Source organism: Rhinopithecus bieti, unplaced genomic scaffold (assembly GCF_001698545.2).
Source record: "Rhinopithecus bieti isolate Rb0 unplaced genomic scaffold, ASM169854v2 scaffold_13747, whole genome shotgun sequence".
NCBI lineage: Eukaryota > Metazoa > Chordata > Mammalia > Primates > Cercopithecidae > Rhinopithecus > Rhinopithecus bieti.
In genome coordinates, this window is record NW_016807729.1 from 514,025 (window position 1) to 533,536 (window position 19,512).

At 38.9% G+C, this 19,512-nt stretch overlaps 1 protein-coding gene across 1 annotated transcript in view; it reads left to right on the forward strand.

The window, feature by feature from the left end:
- The window catches only part of PPIL4 (peptidylprolyl isomerase like 4), a 43,611-nt gene that overhangs the window by 2,755 nt on the left and 21,344 nt on the right, over window positions 1–19,512 (forward strand). Inside the window, 8 exon segments of the mRNA XM_017883661.1 lie at window positions 1,748–1,815; window positions 1,903–1,967; window positions 2,251–2,368; window positions 7,530–7,672; window positions 8,515–8,611; window positions 9,743–9,859; window positions 15,596–15,720; window positions 17,138–17,204. Coding sequence (XP_017739150.1) covers window positions 1,748–1,815; window positions 1,903–1,967; window positions 2,251–2,368; window positions 7,530–7,672; window positions 8,515–8,611; window positions 9,743–9,859; window positions 15,596–15,720; window positions 17,138–17,204 — 800 coding nt within the window.

Sequence of the window (19,512 nt, forward strand, 5' to 3'; positions counted from 1 at the left end):
TTATTTACTGGGTGCGTTAACATATTCCTGTGTCCCCTCTGTTTCCTATAAATTGTTCTTTAGCTTCAGAGCCTTGGTTAGATTCCAGTTTAATGTTTTTGGCAAGAATATTTCACATGAGATAGTGTGTTCTTTCAGCTGCATCACATTCAGGAGGCACTTGATATCTGGTTGACTCTTTCTGTGATGTTAAAATTGATCAGTGGGTTAAAGCCTTGCTGCCCTTATAAATTGTTCCCATCAGATTTTGATGAAAGACCTAAAGATTTTGGCAGCCATTGATGATCATTGCCTAAATCCATTATTTTTGTTTTCTAGTAAAAGGACCACTCCTATCTGTTAAACAGGAAGCCCAGAAATATATTCAAGAAAAACAACTGCAAGACTGATATTCAGCACTCTTGAACAGCTCAGCCCCGTCTTATCACTCCAGTCTGTTAATCCTGTATTACTCTGCAATACCAGACTATTACAGAACTTTGGTCTTTTGGACCTCCCCTAAAACATTTAAATTTCCATTTCCAGGCCTTTTCATAGTCTTCCAAACCTAAAATGCTCACCCCTCACTCTCTGCTAGTCCAGTTCTTTTAATGCTTGCCTTAACCTTCCCTGAGGTTTTCTGATTTCCCTAGCCAGAAACAATCTTTTGAACTTTTGTGGAATTTTTAAAACTACTTTTAACCATTTTACTATTTAAGTGGCACACATGTTATTAATTAGATATGCCCAGTATGTAACTACTTGTGTTCAGATGTAAGGACCCTAATTTAATGTAAGCTTTTTGAGGGCAGGAATTGCCTCATATATCTTACAAAAGTCTGCCTGCTTTCTAACTTAGTGCCTTAAGAACTTGTTAATGTGTCTTTCCATGACTAGACTGTGAACTTTTTGAGAGCAGGGACCACAGTTTAATGGCATTTGTGGTGGCAGTGTCAGGCATCTAGAAGGTACTCAGTAAATGTTTATTGGATAAGCAGATTAATTTATATGAGAAAGATTGTTCATAAGTGTATGGATTTTTATAAAGGGCTGTTTATTATTAAAGAAATGACCTGGGATGTTTGACTTTTTCCTAATTGATATAATCTGTATCCATTTTTATATATTCTGCTAGATCCTTTCCTATTACAATATGCTCTTTAAGTGTTCTTTTTTCTCGCAATAAAATCAATCCATCAGTAAATTATTGCTTATCACAGATAAGTGTCAGTTTTCTGTATTAGCCCAGATGCCCCAAAAGTCCTATAAAAGAAAGAAAAGGTAATTTAAATTTTTTTTTTTTTCCTAGACGTATTGCCCTTTTATTTCGTTTTATTTTGAGACGGAGTCTCACTCTGTTGCCCAGGCCGGAGTGCAGTGGTGTGATCTTGGCTCACTGCGACCTCCAACTCCTGGGTTCAAGTGATTCTCCTGCCTCAGCTTCCCCAGTAGCTGGGATTATAAGTGCCCACCACCATGCCTGGCTAATTTTTTTGGTATTTTTAGTTGAGATAGGGTTTCACCATATTGGCCAGGCTGGTCTTAGACTCCTGAACTCAAGTGGTCCACCCACCTTGGCCTCCCAAAGTGCTGGGATTGCAGGTGTGAGCCACGGCGCCCAGCCTAGTGCCCTTTTTTATAGCTTTGGACGTTTGACTTTTGTTTTCTTTTAATGGTAATTTAGAAATTACATTTTACTGTGGTTTTACTTATTTAAAAATGTATTTGAGGATTACTGTGATAAATTTGGTATTTACTTTTCTTTCAGCCTGCTTGAATTTCTTGAAATTGTGCAAAATAAAATATTACAATTATTGCCTTATTCACAATGTACAGGTGAGTTGGTAGATATTAGTCTTTTCCTTTGTTATTGGAACTATCTAACAAACTCTGTGAATTAACAAAGAATCCTACATATTACAGAGGGATTTTATCATACAAACTGGCGATCCTACAGGGACTGGCCGTGGAGGAGAGTCTATTTTTGGGTAAGTTGTTTTATTTATTTATTTATTACCTCTGGAAGGGCAGAACAAATTCTTTTGTTCTTAAATGAGGAAAAATATAATTGCTTATGCTTCAATCTGCATTTTAAAATATGGTTTAAATTTAGATTTTTCCCCCAAGTTCCCTAAATGTCTAGAAAAAAGTAATATTTTGAATCCTGTTGGCATTTCTGTAAAGAAGTAATTGGTAACCCTGTGTGTTACTAGTACTTCTGTATTTCATTTTGAGAGTACTTACATTTTATAACCTTGTATGTTTTTTCAGCCAACTGTATGGTGATCAAGCAAGCTTTTTTGAGGCAGAAAAAGTCCCAAGAATTAAGCACAAGAAGAAAGGCACAGTGTCCATGGTGAATAATGGCAGTGATCAACATGGATCTCAGGTTAGGAAATGAGTAAGAATATGAGGTTTGCTTAGAAGTGAAGGACTGGAAGGAGCCCACAGAGTTATTTTTTAAACTATCCAGTAAGACTTAGAGGGTTTCAGTCAGAAATATTTGTTATGGAAAAAAATGCACTTTTTTATATTAAAAAAAAATTATCTTTTAATATAAAAGAATTTCCCCATGTGAAGAAATTGAGGGGAAAATTGGCAGAAAAGTACAAAGAAAAAAATACCTACACCTCCACCATCCATGAATTATCACTGTTCACATTTGTGGTCGTTTTTCAGTATTTCTTTTATTTTATTTATTTATTTATTTATTTATTTATTTAATGAGATGGAGTCTCACTCTGTCGCCCATGCTGGAGTGTGATGGCACGATCTCAGCTTACTGCAACCTTTGCCTCCCGGGTTCAAGCAATTCTCCTGCCTCGGCCTCCCGAGTAGCTGGGATTACATGCGCCTGCCACAACACCTGGCTAATTTTTGTATTTAGTAGAGGCGGGGTTTCACCATATTAGCCACGATGATCTCAATCACTTAACCTCATAGTCCACTCGCCTTGGCCTCCCAAAGTGCTGGGATCACAGGCGTGAGCCACCGCACCCAGCTATTTTTCAGTATTTCTTACTTTTTAAAAATATTATGTAGAGTACCTTCTATTCATTGCCTTGTTTAATTCTCCCAACAACCCTGTTAGAGTAGGTACTTCTATTTTCTACTATATACACATGAATTTGAGTTACGACTTGTCCAAGTATTTTATTTTATTTTATTTATTTATTTTGAGACAGAGTCTCACTCTGTCAGCAAGGCTGGAGTGCAGTGGCGCCATCTCAGCTCACTGCAACCTCCGCCTCTCAGGTTCAAGCGATTCTCCTGCCTCAGCCTCCCTAGTAGCTGGGATTACAGGTGCCTGCCACCACGCCCAGGTACTTTTTGTATTTTTAGTAGAGATGGGGTTTTGCCACGTTGGCTAGGCTGGTCTCAAACTCCTGACCCCAGATGATCCACCTGCCTCGGCTTCCCAAAATGCTGGGATTACAGGTGTGAGCCACCGTGGCCAACCAAAAAATACTTTATTACTAAAAAATACTTCTGATCATGTGAGTCTTCAGTAACTCATAATCTTTTCACTGGTGAAGGGTCTTGCTTTGATGTTGATGGCTGTTGACTAATCAGGGTGGTGATTGCTGAAGGTTGGTGTGACTGTGACAGCTTCTTAAAATAAGACAACTGACTGGCACGGTGGCATACATCTGTAATCCCAGTACTTTGCAGGGGCAAGGCAGGCAGATCAGTTGAGCTCAGGATTTCGAGACCAGTCTAGGAAACATGGTGAAAACCTCATCTCCCCCCCAAAATACAAAAATTAACTGGGCATAGTGGTATATGGCTGTAGTTCCTGCTTCTTGGGAAGCTGAGGTGGGAGGATCACTTGAGCCCGGGAGGTCAAGGGTGCTGTGAGCTGTGATTGCACCACTGCACTCCAGCTTGGGTGACAGTGAGACCTTGTCTTGCAAATAAATAAATAAGACACAGAAGTTTGCCATGTTGATGGACTCTTCCTTTCATGAAACATTTCTGTGTATCATACAATGCTGTTTGATAGCATTTAGTAGAATTCTTTTAAGATTGAAGTCAATCCTCTCAAACCCTGCTACTACTGTATCAGCCAAGTTTATGTAATATCCTAAATCTTTTGTTGTCGTTTCAACAATGATCATAGCATCTTCACCAGGAGAAGAGTCCATCTCAGTAAATCACTTGACTGGGTGCGGTGGCTTAGGCCTGTAATCCCAGCACTTTGGGAGGCTGAAACCGGCGCATCACCTGAGGTCAGGAGTTTGAGACCAGCCTGACCAATATAGTGAAACTCCGTCTCTACTGAAAATACAAAAATTAGCTCGGTGTGGTGGCAGGTGCCAGTAGTCCCAGCTACTTGGGAGGCTGAGACAGGAGAATTGCTTGAACCTGGGAGGCGTGGGTTGCAGTGAGCCGATATCGCACCACTGCACTCCAGCCTGAGCAATGCGGCAAGTCTGTCTCAAAGAAAGAAAGGGAAGAAAACCACTCTGTTTGCTTATCCTTAAGAAGCAGCTCCCCGGCCGGGCGCGGTGGCTCAAGCCTGTAATCCCAGCACTTTGGGAGGCCGAGACGGGCGGATCACTAGGTCAGGAGATCGAGACCATCCTGGCTAACACGGTGAAACCCCGTCTCTACTAAAAAAATACAAAAAATTAGCCGGGCGAGATGGCGGGCGCCTGTAGTCCCAACTACTCGGGAAGCTGAGGCGAGAGAATGGCGTAAACCCGGGAGGCGGAGCTTGCAGTGAGCTGAGATCTGGCCACTGCACTCCAGCCTGGGCGACACAGCGAGACTCCGTCTCAAAAAAAAAAAAAAAAAAAAAAAAAAAGAAGCAGCTCCATATCTGATTGGGTTTGATCATGAGATTGCAGCATTCAGTCCCATCTTCAGGCTCTACTTCTAATTCTCATTCTCTTGCAATTTCTACCACATTTGCAGTTACTTCCTTCACTGAAGTCTTGAGCCACTCAAAGTCATCCATGAGGGTTGGAATCGACTTCTTCCCAACTTCTGTTAATATTGGTATTTTGACCTCCTCCCACAAATCACGAATGTTCTTAATGACATCGAGAATGGTGAATCTTTTTCAGAAGGTTTTCAATCTACTTGCCCATATCCATCAGAGGAATCACCGTCTATGGCAGCTATAGCCTTACAAAATGTGTTTTTTTATTTTATTTTATTTTAGAGATGGGGCCTCACTACATTGCTCAAGTGATCCTTCTGCCTCAGCCTCCTGAGTAGTTGGGACTATAGGTACACGCCACATGCCAGGCTGTATTTCTTAAATAATAATACTTGAAAGTTGAAATTACTCTTTGATCCTGGCTCCTTAAGGACTGTTATGTTAGCAGGCATGAAAACAGAATTTTTATTTTTTGAGACAGTCTCACTCTGTCACCCAGGCTGGAGTACAGTGGTGCAGTCTTACCTCACTGCAACCTCTGCCTCCCTGGTTCAAACAATTCTCTTGCCTCAGCCTCCTGAATAGGTGGGATTATAGGCATGTACCACCATGCCTGGCTAATTTTTTGTATTTATAATAGAGATGGGTTTTCACCATGTTGACCATGTGAGCCAGGCTGGTCTTGAACTGCTGGCCTCAAGTGGTCCGCCTGCGTCAGCCTCCCAAAGTGCTGGGTTTACAGGTGTGAGCCACTATGCACAGCTGAAAACAATATTAATTTCCTTTTGTACGTCATATCCATCAGAGCTCCTGGGTGACCCAGAGTATTGACAATGAGCAGTAACATTTTAAAAGGATTTCTTATTAAAAGTGCAGTAATATTAAAAAGGATCTTTGTTCTGAGCAGCAGGTCTCAACAGTGATCTTAAAATATTTGATAAAACCTGCTGTAAACAGATGTGCTGTCATCCAAGCTTTGTTGTTTCATTTCTAGAGCACAGGCAGAATAGATTTAGCATCATTGTTAAGGGCCCCAGGATTTTTGATATAGTCAACGAGCATTGGTTTCAACTTAAAGTCACTATCCTGTAACAGAAGAGTCAGCTTGTCCTTTGAAGCTAGGTGTTGACTTTTCCTCTGTAGCTGTGAAAGTCCTAAGTGGCATCATCTTCCAATATAAGGCTGTTTCATCTACATGGAAAATTTGTTATTTCATGTAGTCATCTTCATCAGTGATCTTAGCTACATCTTCCAGATAACTTGCTGCATGCTGCAGCTTCTTTTTTTATTTTTATTTTTTGTGACAGGGTCTCACTCTGTCACCCAGGCTGGATTGCAGTGGCGTGATCTTGACTCTCTGCAACCATCGCCTCCCGGGTTCAAGAAATTCTCCTCCCTCAGCCTCCTGAGTAGCTGGGATTACAGGTGCACACCACCGTGCCTGGCTAACTTTTGCGTTTTTAGTAGAGGCGGAGTTTCAACATGTTGGTCAGGCTGGTCTTGAACTCCTGACCTTGTGATCCACCTGCCTCGGCCTCCCAAAGTGCTGGGATTACACAGCATGAACCACTGCACCTGGCCACTTGCTGTAGCTTCTGTGTCAGCACTTGCTGCATCACCTTGCACTTTTAAATCATGGAGACAGCTTCTTTCCTTAAACTTCTCTTTTTTTTTTTTTTTTTTTTGAGACGGAGTAATCCACTGCACCTGACCTCTTTCCTTAAACTTCATGAACTAACCTCTGCTAGCTTCAGACTTTCTTCTGCAGCTGCCTCCCTCTCTCAGCCTTTATAGAATTGAAGAAAGTTAGGGCTTGTTTGAAATTAGACTTTAGCTTAGGGGATCGTTGTGGCTGGTTTGACTTATGTAGATTATTAAAACTTTCTTCATATCATCAGTTAGCCTGTTTCATTTTCTTATCATTCATGGAATAGCACTTCTAATTTTCTTCAAGAACTTTTCCTTTGCATTTACAACTCAGCTATTGTTTGTTACAAGAGGCCTAGCTTTCGGCTTATCTTGGCTTTCAACATGCCTTTCTCACTATGCTTAGTCCTTTTTAGCTTTTGATTTAAAGTGAGAGATGTGCCACTCTTCCTTTTACTTGAACACGTATAGAGTTAATTGGCCTAATTTCAATATTGTTGTGTCTCGGGGAATAGGAGCACTGAGAGGGAGAAAGATGGGAATGGCTGGTTGTTGGATTAGTCAGAACACATACAACATTTATGGATTAAGTTCACCATCTTGTATGGGCACAGTTTGTGGTGCCCCAAAATAATTACAGTAGTAAGATCAAAGATTACAGATTGTAATAACAGATATAATAGTAATGAAAAAGTTTGAAATCTTGTGAGAATTACCAAAACATGAGCCAGAAACATGAAGTGAGCATATGCTGTTGGGAAAATGGCACCAGTAGACTTAATACACGGTTGCCAGAAATCCTTAATTGTAAAAAATGCAGTAGCTGCAAAGCGCAATAAGATGAGGTATGCCAGTATAAGCTTTGTACTTTTTACTTAGTTCTAGTAACAAGTGTCTAAGAATTGGTGCAGTAAATGTGGACTCTTAACTTTTGTGTATTTTTTTGTCAGTGTGTAACTGATTTCAGTTTGAGTTATGTATTATTTTTATGGTATTTATTATGTGTCCTTCTGTATAGTTTCTTATCACTACAGGAGAAAATCTAGATTACCTTGATGGTGTCCATACAGTGTTTGGTGAGGTGACAGAAGGCATGGACATAATTAAGAAAATTAATGAGACCTTTGTTGACAAGGACTTTGTACCATATCAGGATATCAGGTGTGGTTACAATTTACTATCTGAATGTACTAGAATGTTTTAATATTGAGATGTTTGACACGTAGTGGTACGGATAGGAACGGTATGCATAGGATTGGTTTGTGGATAATTCTAATCCCAAAAGTTGAATTAATATAAGACTGTAAGAATCTTTATAATAAAAAGGACCTTCTGTACTTTTATACTTGTACTAATTATTTATTTATAATTATGTTTGGAGGAATTACTTATTTTATTTTATTTATTTATTTATTTATTTTTTGAGATGGAGTCCCCCTCTGTCACCCAGGCTGGAGTGCAGTGGCATGATCTTGACTCACTGCAAGCTCTGCCTCCCAGGTTCACACCATTCTCCTGCCTCAGCCTCCCGAGTAGCTAGGACTACAGGCATCCGCCACTACGCACAGCTAATTTTTTGTATTTTTAGTAGAGACGGGGTTTCACTGTGTTAGCCAGGATGGTCTTGATCTCCTGACCTCGTGATCCACCCACCTCGGCCTCCCAAAGTGCTGGGATTACAGGCGTGAGCCTCTGTACCTAGCTGGAGGAATTATTAGTGCTTTAATTTAGTTTCTTAATTGAGAAATAGGGCAAAAATACTAAGATTTAGACAGTTCTATTAGTTTACATCTTAAAGTAATACAGGGTAATAAATATGGTGTCACTCAATGTAAAACAGCAACACTCACTGTGAAAGTATATCTAGGTTAGTAATATCCATGTGCAATATGGGTTTTTTTTGGCCTTAGAGATAATCAAATAATTTGTTGTAATCTATTAAAATAAATTATAGATTCTGAAATAACTTAAATATAACATTTTATTTGGATTTATTTTGTAAGGATAAATCATACAGTGATTTTAGATGATCCATTTGATGACCCTCCTGATTTATTAATCCCTGATCGATCTCCAGAACCTACAAGGGAACAATTAGATGTAAGTAAAGCCCTCTTGTGATTAAATGTACATTCATATTAATGATTTGTATGGATTTATCTTTTTCATCTATTAATTTTTTCAGAATTATTATCTTGCCTAATTGTATTAGAACAAGTTGAGTTCTTTTTCTTTTCCACAGAGATACTCATTTTTCCAGCTGTCTTCTCATTTCCCTAATTTCCTTTCTTCAGTTTCTTTTCTACTGAGACAACCTTAGCTCTAGAAGCTTACATGAACAACTTGGGAAAGTGTTTTTCTTATCATCTAACTCTAGGAGTTTTCGAGGCCAAATTAAACTATTATCTTGTGAGGTAACTTTTCAACTGGGGATACTCTGGAGCCAGGCTAGAACCCAGAAATTTCTGTGAAACAGCACAGACTTTTCCCCCATATGTTTTAAGGTTTATGTGGGTTCCTCAAAGCTGAATTTGTCTTTATGGTTGGGATTGGTGATTAATTCTGAAATCATTTCTCTTCATTCAGCAGTTAGAATTGGAAAATAAATAGTGTCCATATAAGTATTTATTTGTATTTATTTATTTTTTTGAGATGGAGTCTCGCTCTGTCGCCCAGGCTGGAGTGTGTGGTGGCATCTCAGCTCATTGCAGCCTCTTCCTTCCTTGTTCCAGCAATTCTCGTGCCTCAGCCTCTTGAGTTACTGGGGTTATAGGCGCATGCCACCATGCCTGGCTAATTTTTGTATTTTTAGTAGAGACAGGGTTTCACTGTGTTGGCCAGGCTGGTCTCGAACTCCTGACCTCAAGTGATCCAACCGCCTCGGCCTCCCAAAGTGCTGGGATTACAGGCATGAGCCACCATGCCTGGCCTATTTTGATTTTAACAGAAGCCCACTTTGGCTTATATTTTAGAATTAATATAAATCAATTTTTGAAAGTTCGTAAGTTTGTCTCAGTTGCTGTTCAGTTAATTATTTTAAAGTTTTTTTTTAGAGACAGGATCTCACTCTGTCACCCAGCTGGAGTGCGGTGGTGTGATTGTAGCCCCCTGCAACCTTGATCAGTTACTGTTTTAGCATGTTTGATATACCTAAGAATAAAGTATGTCTTCTATGTTTCTCAGATTTTTTTTATTCTTTAAATATATACGTCAGTAACTTCTGTCTTACAGAGTGGTCGAATAGGAGCAGATGAAGAAATTGATGATTTCAAAGGAAGATCAGCTGAGGAAGTAGAAGAAATAAAGGCAGAAAAAGAGGCTAAAACTCAGGCTATACTTTTAGAGATGGTAAGATAATTATCTTTGTTCAAATTGTTCTGTAATATATCTAATAATACTTATTGAGTATTTATTTCTGGCTCTTCGGTGGTCTTAAAGTACTAAAAATTGAGTTATGATTTTTTTCTAGTTTAAATTTGATACGGCATAATAATACATGTGAAAATAAATTTGCCTCTACTGTCAATATAGTGCTAAGTTCCTTTTTAAACAGTGGAAAATGGATCTCTGACTTATTAATTGAATTTCAGTTGTTTAATATTCATCTCATTTTTAAAGAGTGGGCTGAATTTTATGTATATTAAAGAATAGTTCTTCATTGTACCACTCAAGATTAAACAGAATGCTATTTGTAGGGCAAAATAATAGGGAGACACTGAGCACTCTAAAATATACTGTTTCTCTGTATTACTAACAATGTGAAGTCATTTGGGGAATAATAATTCAGTAGATGATTAATTGACCTACTTGGTGTTATTTTCCGTTTTTTTTTTTTTTTTTTTTGAGACGGAGTCTTGCTTTGTCGCCCAGGCTGGAGGGCAGTGGCATCATCTCGACTCACTGCAAGCTCCACCTCCTGGGTTCATGCCATTCTCCTGCCTCAGCCTCCTGAGTAGCTGGGACTACAGACACCCACCATCATGCCTGGCTAATTTTTTTGTATTTTTAGTAGAGACGGAGTTTCACTGTGTTAGCCAGGATGGTCTTGATCCCCTGACCTCGTGATCCACCTGCTTCATCCTCCCAGAGTGCTGGGATTACAGGCTTGAGCCATCGGGCCCGGCCTATTTCTTATTTTTGTAGAATAGGCATACCTGTCATATCATAAATAATAAATATTTGAATGAATGGATAACAAAGTTACTGTTTTATATAATAGAACTTTCAGATTTGTAGTCTGTTTTAACATTTATTTAATTATTATTTTATAGAGACAAGGTCTCACTCTGTTGCTCAGGCTGGAGTACAGTGGTGTATGATCATGGCTGGCTGCAGCCTCCAACTCCTCAGCTCAAGCAATGCCCCTGCCTCAACCTTCTGAGTTGCTGAGACCACAGTTGCACACCACCATGCCCTGCTAATTTAAACATTTTTTGTAGAGACAGGATCTCCCTATGTTGGCCCGGCTTAAGCTTATATTACCATCAGCTGTCTAAATGAACAAATAGTAAAGGCTATATAGTTCAAGAAAACTTTGCTGAAATTTAAAAAGTTAATTGAAAATACACATTTAAATGAGCACACTGTGTATCTCACAGTATTGACCCTGAACACCCAACACCAAGACAAATTCTAAGAGAATTACTACACTTGAAAGATACGTTGAGCAACTGGGCAGAAAGAATAAGTTACTTATAAGGGAATGAATTTAGATTGTTATCAGACTTTTCAACAGCAACACTTTGGAAGTTTTGCCAGAAGAAAATGCATTAACGTACTTTTTAAAACTTTTTGTTTTCAGATCATTTCAAATTTATGGAAAAAAGTACATAGAACTTCTATATACCTTTTACCCACATTCACCAATTTTTAACATACTGCTACATCTGTTTTATGATTCTCTCTTTTTCTCTCTCTCTGATTATACAAGCACATAAAGACATTTTTTTTCTGGCCTATTTGACAGTAGGTTGCCTGTTATTTCCCTTTACCTCTTAATCAGTGTGTATTTCCTAAGAGCAACAGTATTCAATGTGTGTAACAATATGTACTTATTTACAATGTAGTTATCAAAATCAGAAAATTTAGAAGTGAGAGAAATTACAGTTTATAGGGCTGGGCGCGGTGGCCCACGTCTGTAATCCCAGCACTTTGGGAGGCTGAGGCAGGTGGATCATGAGGTCAGGAGTTCGAGACCAGCCTAACCAACATGGTGAAACTCTATCTCTACTAAAAATGCAAAAATTAGCTGGGCGTGGAGGCGCACACCTGTAATCCCAGATACTCAGGAGACTGAGGCAAGAGAATCGCTTGAACCCAGGAGGCGGAGCTTGCAGTGAGCCAAGATCGTGCCATTGCACTACATCCTGGGCAACAGGATGAGACTCTGTCTCAAAAAAATAAAGAAAATGAAAAAGGAAATTACAGTTTATATTCCAGTTTTGCTAGTTGTTTTAACAATATATTTTATAATTGTTTCCTCCTACAGACTAGAATCCAGCTCATGACTTATCATCTGTTGCATTTATCTTATAGAATATTTTCCTACATTATCAGTGCCTCATGGATTCCTTTTTTGGTTTTGTTTTTAATAAATAGACAATTTATAGGACAATTTTAGGATTATAGAAAAATTGAACAGAAAATACAGAGAGTTTCTATGTACTCCCACCCTCTTTCCCCAGTCTTGCATTATTGTGATACATTTATTAACAGTTGATGAGCCAATATTGATACATTATTAACTAAAATCCATGGTTTACCTTAGAATTCAAGCTTTGTGTTGTACATTCTGTGGAACTGACAAATGTACGATAGCATATATCTACCCTTACAGGATCACACAGGATAGTTTCACTAAGAAATCCCCTGGGCTCCACCTGTTCTTCCCCACCCCCAACACCCAGTTCTTGGCAACTACTGATGTTTTTACTGTCTATACAGTTTTGGCATTTTCAAGATGTCATATAGTTGGAATTATAGCGTATGTAGCCTTTTCAGACTGTCTTCTTTTACTTAGCAATATGCATTTAAGGTTCCACTGTGCATTTTTTCTTTCTTCCCTTTCTCCTTCCCTTTCCCTTTCTTCTTTCCCTTTTTCTTTTCCTTTCTTTTCTTTCCCTCCTATTTTTTTTGAGACGGAGTCTCACTCATGTCACCAGTCTGGAGTGCAGTGGCGCGATCTTGGCTCACTGCAACCTCCGCCTCCCGGGTTTAAGAGATTCTCCTGCCTCAGCCACCTGAGAAGCTGGGACTACAGGCACGCGCCACCACGCCTGGCTAATTTTTTTGTATTTTTAGTAGAGATGAGGTTTTACCATGTTAGCCAGGAAGGTCTCGATCTCTTGACCTCATGAACTGCCCGCCTCGGCCTCCCAAAGTGTTGGGATTACAGGTATGAGCCATTTCGCCCAGCCCTTTTTTTTTTTTTTTTTTTTAAATTTAATTTGAGACAGGTTCTCGGCTCTGTTGCACTGTCAGTGGCACAATAAAGGCTCATTGCACCCTGACCTCCCGGGCTCAAGTAATCCTCCTACCTCAGCCTCACAGGTAACTGGGACCACAGGTGTGTTCTACCATGCCTGGCTAATTTTATTTTTTGTAGAGACAGAGTCTCACTATGTTGCCGAGCCTGGGATTTCATTCCCAGACTGGAGTGCGGTAGTGCTATCATAGCTCACTATAATCTTGAACTTCTGAGCTTGAGCAGTTTTCCTGCCTCAGCCTCTTGAGTAGCTGGGACTATAGGCACACGCCACCACACCTAGCTAATTTTTAATTTTTTTGTAGAGATGGAGTCTTACCCATGTTGCTCAGGCTGATCCCGAACTCGTAGGTTCAAGTGATCCTCCTGCCTTGGCCTCCCAAAGTGTCACAGGCGTGAGCCACCATGCATGGCTGATAGCTCATTTCTTTTAATTGCTAAGTAATATTTCACTGTATGGATGTATCACAGCTTGTTTATTTTTTACCTATTGAAAGATACCTTGGTTGCTTCCAAGTTTTGGCAACTGTGAATAAAGCTGCTGTAAACATTTGCGTGCAGATTTTTGTGTAGGCATAAAGTTTCAATGCATTTGGGTAAATACCTAGGAGTTCAGATGCTAGATTGCATGGTTTAGCTTTGTAAGAAACTGCCAAACTGTCTTCTAAAGTGGCTTTACATTTTACATTCCTACCAGCAATAAATGAGAGTGTCTTTTGCCTCACATTCTTGCCAGCATTTGCTGATGGTATTGTTTTGGATTTTAGTCACTCTAAAAGGTGATCCTGTGTCCTTTGATTTTATTAACATGTTTCATCTTCTGTTTTCTAAGAACATCAGTTTCTCTTACTTTAGTTGTATTTGTTTGTAATATACTGATAATTCAGCTAGCGTTTTGTAAAATTAATTTTGAACCTCATAGCTTTTATGAATGTTTTAAATTTCCTAGTAGTATTTTAAAGTTAGCTTTGACTAAGTAGTATAGCAAGTTCTTTTTTGACTCATTAACTTTTTTTTTCTCATTTGTGCTTCCTTTCTGCCATTATAGGTGCTTTGGAGGATTTTTACTAATTTGCTCTTCTCCTTCTGTGTTTTGATACTCTTTTCTTTTTTCTTTTTTAGAGGTAGGGTCTTACTCTGTTTCCTAGGCTGGAGTGCAGTGGTGTGATCATAGCTCACTGCTGCCTCAAAAACTCTGGGACCCAAGCAGTCCACCAACCTGAATAGCTAGGACTACTCACACTGCCATGCCTGGCTAATTTTTAAATTTACTGTAGAGACAAGGTCTTACTGTGTTGCCTGGGCTGGTCTCAAACTCCTGGCTTCAAGTGATCCTCCTACCTCAGCCTCCCAAAGTGTTGGGATTACAGGTGTGAGCTATCATGCCTGGCTGTGATAGTTCTTATTGCACATAATGTTGTCTTTTGATAGACTTCAGAAACATTGAGATTTTACTGGCTTTGTCGCTTCTTACTATTTTTTATTTTCAAGATTTTGGGGGCAAGAGTGTGTTTATCCAAGAGGAGACACTTTATAAGTGATCTTGTCAGAAATAATATCTGAGAAAGTGTTTGAATATATGTATAAAGGAATGTTTTGCCCCATCTAAATATGATAGAGTTGCATACATATATGTTAAAACTCTGATGATATGCAAGGAAATGACTAAAAAGGAACACTAAAAAGCAGGGTATTCGTTGTCTCTGATGAGGAGGCAGAGAGAGAATGGGATCAGGTGACATTTTAGTTCTTAAGCTAGGTGGTAGCATCATAGTGGTTTTATTTTATGCTTTATAACTTACATGTTCTTTACATAAATTCTTATCCTTTAAAAAATACATATCAAATACTTGAAAAAAGAAGAAGTAGGGGTAAAATTGGGCTTTGAAGCCAGATAAATCTAGGTTCAAATCCCAGCTCTGTGGTTTACCATTGTGTGGCCTTGGGCAAGTTACTTGTTTAACCTTTTAAATTTCACTTTACTTGTCTTTATTTTATTTGTTTTATTTATGTATTTGATGGAGTCCTGCTCTGTCACCCAGGCTGGGGTAAAGTGACATTAGCTCACTGTAACCTCTGCCTCCTGGGTTCAAGCGATTCTACTGCCTCAGTGTCCCGAGTAGTTAGGAAATACAGGTGCACACCACCATGCCCGTCTAATTTTTGTATTTTTAGTAGAGATGGGGTTTCACCATGTTGACCAGGCTGGTCTTGAACTGCTGACCTCAAGTATCTGCCCCCCTTGGCCTCCCAAAGTGTTGGGATTACAGGCGTGAGCTACCATGCCTGTCCACTTTACTTGTCTTTAAAATGGAAATTGCAGGATTGTTTTAAGAATTAGCGTAATAGACATGAAGCCCCAAGCACTGTTCACACAAAGTATGAGTTATTTAAATATTAGCTATTACTGTTAATATTATTGTTAAGAATAGGAACAGTGTAGTTCAAATTGTGAAATCTTTTTGGATTTCTTTTCCAGAGCCTGCAGTTTATGATATAAATTCAGATGTTTTAAGGAAATCAGCATTGTGGGATTGGATAGGATTTAGAATGGAAACTAAATAGGAATTGATTTATGTTTTTGTTTGTTTATAATTTAGGTGGGAGACCTACCTGATGCAGATATTAAACCTCCAGAAAATGTACTGTTTGTGTGTAAATTGAACCCAGTGACCACAGATGAGGATCTGGAAATAATATTCTCTAGATTTGGGCCAATAAGAAGGTAATCCTTAGAATTAGTGAAAGAGATATTTGGAAAAACTAGGTATTAGTTGGTGGTTTTCTAATGACATATTTTGATGATTCTGTGAATTTTAGGTGAATTTTGTATTGGTAAATTTTTACAGGTGCGTCTGGACAGTAGGGAAGAAAAGTATATATGTGTGTGTATACATACATACAGGGAAGAAAAGTATATATGTATGTGCATACATACATACACATACACATACAGATAAATAATTGAATCTTCCACTCCCAACACATTTTTATTCTAAAACAGGAAATGAATGGAACAATTTAAATCTAGTTCTGTAAGACTTTCAACAGCCTTCTTTAATATTTAAAATATTTGTCTCATTCAACTCCTGGAATTATCAGCAATTTATGTCAAAATTAATTTAAGTTTCCTAAAATTTTTATTTTGGTTCGTTTTCCCTGCATTAATGAAAAAGTTTATGAAGCTAGTATTTCTGTGAGGAAGGGGACTATTTTGTAATTGATTAAGAAGTATTATATTTAGGGTTTCCTTTCGTTTCAGGGATTTTGTTTTTGTTTTTGTTGTTTTTTTTGAGACGGAATCTTGCTCTGTTGCCCAGGCTGGAGTACAGTGACGTGATCTCAGCTCACTGCAACCTCCGCCTCCCAGGTTCAGGCTTCTTCTGCCTTGGCCTCCTGAGTAGCTGGGACTACAGGTGTGCGCCACCACGCCCAGCTAGTTTTTGTATTTCTAGTAGAGACAGGGTTTCACCATATTGGTCAGGCTAGTTTCGAACTCCTGACCTTGTGATCCGTCCGCATTGGCCTCCCAAAGTGCTGCGATTACAGGCGTGAGCCACTGCACCCGGCCTCGTTTCAGGTTTTTAAAATGAGACTTATGACACTTGGGGAAAGGGACAAGCCAGGTGCTTTGAACTCCAGCTTACTGGCCTTTTCACTTGGTTATTATGGTATATTAGTTGTGTAATTAACATTGTGCTTACAGTGTTAAATTTGAGCTTGATTTATATTAAAATTCAAAAATTTCAAAGCTTAAACTTACTAAACATTTATATGTGCATGAGTATGCATACATTATTCTACAGTAATGTTAGATATTCTATAATTCGTCTATATTTGGACTAGAAAAGTGTTGTGATTTTAAAAGTTTTAGCAGTAGGTTACTTTTGCCAAAGTGCTTAAGGGAATTTAGGACTGTAGGCCTACATGGGGCACTTAGAGTAGAATTTAGATAATTTAATAACTGCTCTGGTGAACTATTTTAAAAAAAGAATTGTTATTAAATGAATTTAGAAAAATAATCTATGAATTTGACTTTGCCTTGTAATAACTGACTTATTTCTTCTTCAGTTTTGAAGAGTGAGAGTGAATGCTTTCTTCCCTTTTTTTTTTTTGAGTCACTTTTAAATACTTTGTTTCAGTTGCGAAGTTATCCGGGACTGGAAGACAGGAGAGTCCCTCTGTTATGCTTTTATTGAATTTGAAAAGGTATGTCATAATACAGACATAAGTTTGGTATTTATTTGCTTTTCTATAGTATTAAAATGTGAAAAATTATAGAGCTTTTTCTAGTTTCTAGAATTGCCCTTTCTTTTGGCACTCCCCAAAGTTTATTGTATCCATATAGGGGATAAGTTCAACATCTGTTGATGTTAACATATGTACTTTTACTTTAGGTTGAGGTGCAATCTGCATGAAAGTATGTTTAGAACTTTTTTTTTTTGAGACAGGGTCTCACTCTGTCACCCAGGCTGGAGTGCAGTGGCGCAATCTCGGCTCACTGCAACCTCCGCCTCCTGGTTCAGGAGTAGCTGGGATTACAGGTGCCCACCACCACACCCTCCTAATTTTTTGGTATTTTTAGTGAGATGGGGTTTCACCATATTGGCCAGGCTGGTCTTGAACTCCTCACCTCAAGCGCTCCACCCGCCTCGGCCTCCCAAAGTGTTGGGATTAAAGGCATGAGCCACCGTGCCCAGCCAATCTTAGAACTTTTTAAGTTCTAAGTAAAGCCCTTCAGAGACTCTTAATAATTTTTCACTGTTACTTAAGTGGAGATAAAATTGCATAATAGAAAGAGAACTGAACTGGGTGTTAAGTTTTAGATATTAATCCATCTTTTGTCACTAGCCAGCTATTGTATGATATTTGGCGGTTTAGTTAACTCTTCTTTCTAGGTCTTACCTTCTTATAAATGAAACTTGGATATTAGATTAGATGGTCCCTTCTAGAGCTGTAATAATGATAGCTTATGTTGCTCAAATATTTACTTTAAGCTAGGCATTATGTTACTTTTGCTGTGTTTAATCCTCACAGTTATGTAAGATAGGGACCATCCCCTTTTCCAAATAAGTTAACTGAGACACATGATGCTAATGTGACTTGTTCAAAGTCACACACCTAGTGAATGAATGTCATAGCTGGGATTTGAACTCAGATATGTCTGACTCTGCTCCCATTGAGTTTACACTATGCTATGGCATGCTCTTTTTTAATGCAACTTTGGACTCATATGTATCCAATAGTAGCTCATTCTAAGTTTTAATTATTACAAAGCATTTATGGGATACCTTTTATGTTTTCACACACAGCAGTAAGGCCTAGGGATACAAGATGAATCATGGAGGGTTGAGGAAGATAGACACATAAAGTTATATGTAGACACTGTGTCAGACATACCAGAAATGATACTTGAAAGGAACATTGGTGCCAGGAGAAAGACCTTTACCTTTGGTTTGCTGTGAAAACTTGTAGACCTGCACTAGCATTCTATCATTGACACTATACAGTCTATTATTTGTTTGCTGACAAATAAAATTTCACTTCATTGTAGCACATAGACTAATGACTGCCCATGTTTTCAGTTTTTTGCAACTATGCCATTTTCTTTGTTTTTTCCTTTTTGTTTTTTTGAAACAAGAGTTTCGCTTTGTCACCTAGGCTGGAGTGTAGTCGCATGATCTCAGCTCACTGCAACCTCCGCCTCCCAGTTTCAAGCGATTCTCCTGCCTCAGCATCCCAAGTAGCTGGGATTACAGGTGCTTGCCACCACACCTGGCTCATTTTTGTATTTTTAGTAGATACAGGGTTTCATGATTTTGGCTAGGCTGGTCTTGAACTCCTGACCTCAAGTGATCCACCTGCCTTGGCCCCCCAAAGTGCTGGAATTATAGATTTGAGCCACTGCACCTGCTGTTTTGGTTCTTTATTGATCTCTAAGGATTTGTTACATTTTCTGGATGCAAGCTCTTTTTTGATTATGTGTGATACAGATATCTCTGCTCTGTGGATTTCTTTTTCCTTTTTTTTTTGAAGAGACAGGATCACTCTGTGTTGCCAAGGCTGGACTTGAGCTCGTGGGCTCAAGTGATTCTCCAATTTTAGCTCCTGAGTAACTGGGACCACAGGCATGCCTTTTTCCTTTCTTAATGGTGTCTTTTGATAAACAGATTTCTAATTTTAATGGTTCAGTTTGTCAATATTTTTCTTCCTTTTTAATGGCCTATTTAAAAAATCTTTGCCTACTTCAAAGACATGAGGATATTCTCCTGTATTATTTTTAGAAGCTTTGTTGTGAGATTGTTTCCCATTCAATTCTGTAATTTGCTTTTGGTGTATGTGTATTACATTGTTTCGTTTTTCTTACATTGGATTGCCAAGTGACGGCACCATTTATTTAAAAGGTTGTCCTGGCTGGGCGTGGTGGCTCACGCCTGTAATCCCAGCACTTCGGGAGGCCGAAGCAGGCAGATCACGAGGTCAAGAGATGAGACCATCCTGGCCAACATGGTGAAAC